At 32.9% G+C, this 6,258-nt stretch overlaps 1 protein-coding gene across 7 annotated transcripts; it reads right to left on the minus strand.

Annotated features, from left to right (window-relative positions):
* Positions 3,898 to 5,288, minus strand: LOC109353547 (ethylene-responsive transcription factor RAP2-3-like). 7 transcript variants are annotated; one of them, XM_019595874.1, is made up of 4 exons: positions 4,996 to 5,288; positions 4,527 to 4,792; positions 4,404 to 4,460; positions 3,898 to 4,370 (listed from the first exon to the last, which is right to left on the minus strand). In XM_019595874.1, the coding sequence occupies exons 1-4, from the start codon at positions 5,165 to 5,167 to the stop codon at positions 4,071 to 4,073; spliced, it is 795 nt and encodes a 264-aa protein (XP_019451419.1). In that variant the 5' UTR covers positions 5,168 to 5,288; the 3' UTR covers positions 3,898 to 4,070. The 7 variants fall into 7 exon arrangements, with proteins under 7 accessions (XP_019451419.1, XP_019451418.1, XP_019451417.1 ...); XM_019595873.1 differs by having other exon boundaries at positions 3,898 to 4,296; positions 4,339 to 4,370; positions 4,404 to 4,792; XM_019595872.1 differs by having other exon boundaries at positions 3,898 to 4,460.

Genomic DNA, 6,258 nt, shown 5'->3' on the forward strand with positions numbered 1-6,258 from the left:
CAGCACCTTCCTGCATCTTTAGGCCATAGAGTCTCTGTTTCAAATACAGCTTATTTGTTAGAGACTTGGACATGAACCGCTTCTCTAATGTCTCCCATACCTCTGTTGGTGATGTCAGATCCATAACATGATACATCATCTCATCTGATAGACAAAGCCTTATGGTTTCCGCAGGCTTCTCCTTCAACTCTTCCCAATCCAGTTGATCCATACCCTCTGGTTTATTCTCATGCAGCGCCTTTGATAGACCTTGTTGAGCCAACACATCCTTAACCCTCCTTTGCCACAATCCGAAATTACCAGTTCCATCGAACTTCCCCACCTCGAATTTGGCACCTGGGTTAAGAGCCATCTGATACCAATTGTTGGGAACAAGCGAACAATCAAATAGTAAAGAGTATAGAGACAAGAGAATAACACAAGAGATTTGGTAACGAGGTTCGGCCAATTGTGCCTACGTCCCCGGGAGCGTTGAGCGGCTACCACTATATATTATTAGAGAATAAGGATTAGTGTTTTACTATTCTTCTCCTTGTTACATTAGGTTTACATAACATCAATATATATAGCCCTCTACCCCAACCCCTTTACATCAGCCCAAGCTCATAATTTGTATTGTTGTTATCTAGAGATATGAGTCATTGCACAACAGAACATGAGACTCGTTTTTAAGGGTACGGTTATATGTATAAGCAGAACACGCCTCGATGATTTTATTCTATACACAAACACATGTATCAAACTGGGTTATATGTTTGAGACGTAAACTTCTTTTACTTGGTCCATTTGAAGTTAGTTTATTAGTTGATAAATTTGTGAAGTATGGAGTGCGAACCTCTGAATTCAGAACTCTACTATAAATCTTCATGTTTTTTACACCTCCCTCTACTCCAACTCTAATTAAATCTTTGTCTAAGTTTTGTAAAAAAAAAAAAATCAACTTTAATGTACAAATATCTTACATGATCATCCAACCATCTACTTTAATGTCCTTAAAATTATTTTATTCTTTATACATAGAGAAATCATTTTCCTCTAGATACCTCAAAATTTATAAATGTAGTAATTTATATGATTTTGATTGATAATATAAAAATATCCATACATCTAATAAAAATTTTAAATACACAAAAGGTTACGACTTTATTTATAAAAAAATTGCTGAAACTTATTTAATAATTTTGAATTTCTCTCATTTTCTTGTTTCTCCTATGCAAAATTAAATATCAAATAATAAATACCTTCAAACCATTTTTATAACTCACTATATAAGTATTCTTTACCTAACATAAAAAAATAGTACCCTTTTTTAACAAACAATTTTTTTGGTATTATAAAGTATAAACAAATTTAAGTAGAAAAGTGTTTCTATATAATCTATGATACAATAATTAAGCATGTAGCTTTTTTAGCTCAAAACCTATGGGCGCCCACGCTTGTTGTTTCTCAACGAAAAAGGAAAAGTAAGTTGAATCTTGAAATCTGTAAGCCAAAACCAGCAGCGCCACTGGATTCTGTGACCGTACATTAAGAACTGCTCTGGCATACGCCAGCATTTATGTTGCAAATCAGCACCTTCCTGCATCTTTAGGCCATAGAGTCTCTGTTTCAAATACAGCTTATTTGTTAGAGACTTGGACATGAACCGCTTCTCTAATGTCTCCCACACCTCTGTTGGTGATGTCAGATCCATAACATGATACATCATCTCATCTGATAGACAAAGCCTTATGGTTTCCGCAGGCTTCTCCTTCAACTCTTCCCAATCCAGTTGATCCATACCCTCTGGTTTATTCTCATGCAGCGCCTTTGATAGACCTTGTTGAGCCAACACATCCTTAACCCTCCTTTGCCACAATCCGAAATTACCAGTTCCATCGAACTTCCCCACCTCGAATTTGGCACCTGGGTTAAGAGCCATCTGATACCAATTGTTGGGAACAAGCGAACAATCAAATAGTAAAGAGTATAGAGACAAGAGAATAACACAAGAGATTTGGTAACGAGGTTCGGCCAATTGTGCCTACGTCCCCGGGAGCGTTGAGCGGCTACCACTATATATTATTAGAGAATAAGGATTAGTGTTTTACTATTCTTCTCCTTGTTACATTAGGTTTACATAACATCAATATATATAGCCCTCTACCCCAACCCCTTTACATCAGCCCAAGCTCATAATTTGTATTGTTGTTATCTAGAGATATGAGTCATTGCACAACAGAACATGAGACTCGTTTTTAAGGGTACGGTTATATGTATAAGCAGAACACGCCTCGATGATTTTATTCTATACACAAACACATGTATCAAACTGGGTTATATGTTTGAGACGTAAACTTCTTTTACTTGGTCCATTTGAAGTTAGTTTATTAGTTGATAAATTTGTGAAGTATGGAGTGCGAACCTCTGAATTCAGAACTCTACTATAAATCTTCATGTTTTTTACACCTCCCTCTACTCCAACTCTAATTAAATCTTTGTCTAAGTTTTGTAAAAAAAAAAAATCAACTTTAATGTACAAATATCTTACATGATCATCCAACCATCTACTTTAATGTCCTTAAAATTATTTTATTCTTTATACATAGAGAAATCATTTTCCTCTAGATACCTCAAAATTTATAAATGTAGTAATTTATATGATTTTGATTGATAATATAAAAATATCCATACATCTAATAAAAATTTTAAATACACAAAAGGTTACGACTTTATTTATAAAAAAATTGCTGAAACTTATTTAATAATTTTGAATTTCTCTCATTTTCTTGTTTCTCCTATGCAAAATTAAATATCAAATAATAAATACCTTCAAACCATTTTTATAACTCACTATATAAGTATTCTTTACCTAACATAAAAAAATAGTACCCTTTTTTAACAAACAATTTTTTTGGTATTATAAAGTATAAACAAATTTAAGTAGAAAAGTGTTTCTATATAATCTATGATACAATAATTAAGCATGTAGCTTTTTTAGCTCAAAACCTATGGGCGCCCACGCTTGTTGTTTCTCAACGAAAAAGGAAAAGTAAGTTGAATCTTGAAATCTGTAAGCCAAAACCAGCAGCGCCACTGGATTCTGTGACCGTACATTAAGAACTGCTCTGGCATACGCCAGCATTTAATGATTCGAATAATTTATGCAAAAGAATGAACGTAATCCCAAAGCAGCATCGATAACTTCTTTAATTATTAAAACTACCCCGTTTCATAAAAGCTGATAATATGAAAAAAATTGTAGTAGAACTTGGAAGTATCATTTTAATTTTAATCTTATAACAGAAAGGACCAATTTGATTTTAACAACTGTAATAGTTGCTTGCTGGCTTGCAAGTTGCAAAAGACAACTTGTTTTTGCAAATCATATTCTGCTTTTTTGTTAAGTTGGTACAAATATGGAAAATAAATATTTTTATACAGATTATCAGACTATAACAAAAATAGTGTATCACAAATTATTAATGATTGGTTGAAGAGTCACATATTACTCTCTTTTTCAAATATGTGGAATGTCATTTACAGATAGGCACCTCTTTGTTAAGTTTAGAAAAATATACTATTCAATATCATTTACTGTTCAGTCATGTAATTGATCATTAGTGTAAAAGTTCAATAATTATGTATAGTATATATGGTCAATTTATGATATAATGTTTATTTGTATTATTTTTTTATAAGAATCATTTTTACTCCTAGGACTATTTCTCCATCCACTTACGGAAATGACACAAGTGGGATGTAATACATTAATTAACACTACATAAACTGAACTTTTTCCTTGTATTAACTTTGAATATCATTCTTAAATTCATTTTTATTTTCACTTATTTACTCTTTCATCTTCTCTATATAAAAAAAACGTTTACAAATTAGTACAATGTACATTAAAAACACGAGTCAAAGTAGCATGGTAATTGAAATTCAAAAGGTTTCAAACATAGTTAATTCCATCTGGGAAATTCAGCGTTCAACATAACAACAACAATAGAAAAATTAAAAGTCAAACTGGATTAGTAAAAATGAAAATATCAAAATGCAGAAATTGCTTTCACAGAAGATCCTCCTTATTAATCAAAGCTCCAAAGATCCCCAACCAAGTTTTCATGAACATTATTTGGCTCCGTTGATTGGTCAACATAGTAAGGAATCTCAAAAAACTTCATGTAGTTCTCATAAGATATCAACTCATCTGTAATCTTCAGCACTTCATCCTTTAACCCTTGACCTTCATTCATTGCATCCTTCACTTCTGAAACCTCTTTCACATTCACCTCTCCACTGAAACAGCCACTCTCATTCACCGTTATTGAATAAGCACCTTCTGATCCCGCAGACCCAGAATTTTCATCACCTGAAATAATAACGGGGTCGGTAACATGATGAGAAGGAATTTCCCCAGCTTGGTTCAGATCATAACCGAACTCCCAGTTCAGATTTTTAATAGGGGCATTATTCAAACTATCACAATGGCGTGGTTCTTGCAGAAACAATGGAGTCTTTTTGGGTTGGGTCGGTGGAAGGCGTGGAGGATTAGGACGAAGTTGAATTGAATATTCATCATCCTCATTAGGAAAATTGAGCTTGGCTTTTTTGCCACGGATTTTTCGAGCCTCTTTGTCGTAGGCTCTAGCAGCTTCTTCAGCAGTATTGAATGTTCCAAGCCAAACACGAACCCCTTTTCTTGGATCACGAATTTCTGCAGCCCATTTTCCCCATGGACGTAGCCGAATTCCTCTATAAAGGTTCTTCCTCTGTCTCTTCACAGGCTTCTCAACTTGTTCAGTAACAACTACCCATACAAAACCACATTCATAAATCAAAACTGAAGAAAAATATACACTCAAAATTTTCTATTATTTAACTTAGATATAAGTATAACATGTGATGTTATAATGATCGATATAATTTCACACCAAAAGCTATACATAACTTTCTTTTTGTTTAGAGAGAGAAAAACAACTAAATAACACTGCATATGTTTTGCCCTAGTACAGTTACCTGGGGAAGGTTGGGTTCGTTTGACGGTGGTTGATTGTTGCTGAGAGGAATCTAAGTCGAAGTCATTCTGGTTGGCGCCGAATGAGTTAGGCCAGATCTCAGAAGCGGTGATGCGGCGGTTAACGCGGTGAGGGATAAAGTCAGCGATGATAGCACCGCCACACATGTTGGTTGATCAAGATTAGGGTAATGGGTTTTGGTTTATTACTAAACAGAGGTTTAAGACTGGGATTTAGGAAGAAAGATATGTGAAATAAAGAGTATAAATTTTGTGGAACGAAAGGGTTTTGAGTATTTATGGGAGTGAAAGGAATTTTGAAAAGAGAGTGGATTCTCTTATTCTTTATCATAATAATTAATTTTAAAAAAATTTATCAATTTAAATTAATAAATAAATCTAAATTAGAATAATGAGTAAGTTTAAAAAACTTATTTTAATACTAAAATATTGGAAGGAGCAAGAGTGGTTTTTGTAGTTGGGAGTGCGTGAAAGAGACGCGCCAATGGAAGCTTCTCTTGCGTGGCTGACAAACTCCTCTCTTGGGGTCCTCACTTTATTTGACACTTTTATGGTCTTAATTTGAATATCATTATTAGACCAATAGGAAGTAACAAGATTGATTTGTAATAAAGTAGGAAAGGAGGTGAAATTTTAATTGTTTGGATTAAAAGAAAAATGAAGGAAAAAATGGCCTTGATGGGAAATTGTTGGTCTTGTGTTAAGCAAGTAGATTGTGGTGCTTTGCATGTGGGTATGAAAATATTTGGCATCAGGTGGATCATATTTTTTCTTTCATCCTCTTCTTCTTGTCAACTAAAGATGAGAATAATGACTTTATCTATTTAACCACAACCAAACTCACTATAAGATCAATATGAGATAAATATGAGGGAGTGTTTGTTTCGATTTATAAAAATATATTCCTTAAAATAATAATTAGAAGTAATATATAGATGTGTTTGTTTTAAATTGTAAAAAAATATTTCTAAGTATAAAACTTTTTCAAGAAAATATATTCTCATATTTTAATGTTTTCTTATTCACATGGAATAGCTTAGGAATATTTCATTCTCACATTTGTAATTATACTTATGTTTCATTCTTAAGTTTTCTTTTTGTTAGGATTTATATAGTATATATGTAATGACAACTTATGTTATGATGAATGAATAGTACTTGATTTTTATTTATGTTAATAATGCTATCTTTTTGTCAATTCTATTGTTGATTCTCTAGATATATTCTATTCATTCTTC

Source organism: Lupinus angustifolius, chromosome LG08, assembly GCF_001865875.1.
Source record: "Lupinus angustifolius cultivar Tanjil chromosome LG08, LupAngTanjil_v1.0, whole genome shotgun sequence".
Taxonomy (NCBI): Eukaryota; Viridiplantae; Streptophyta; class Magnoliopsida; order Fabales; family Fabaceae; genus Lupinus; species Lupinus angustifolius.

Bases quoted from the DNA above. Each gene is read 5' to 3' on its own strand.
- LOC109353547 (XM_019595867.1), bottom strand. From the start codon at position 5,167: ATGTGTGGCGGTGCTATCATCGCTGACTTTATCCCTCACCGCGTTAAC. The intron at 4,793-4,995 runs GTACTAGGGCAA...TTGTATGGGTAG, and splicing joins CCAACCTTCCCCAGGTAACT to TTGTTACTGAACAAGTTGAG.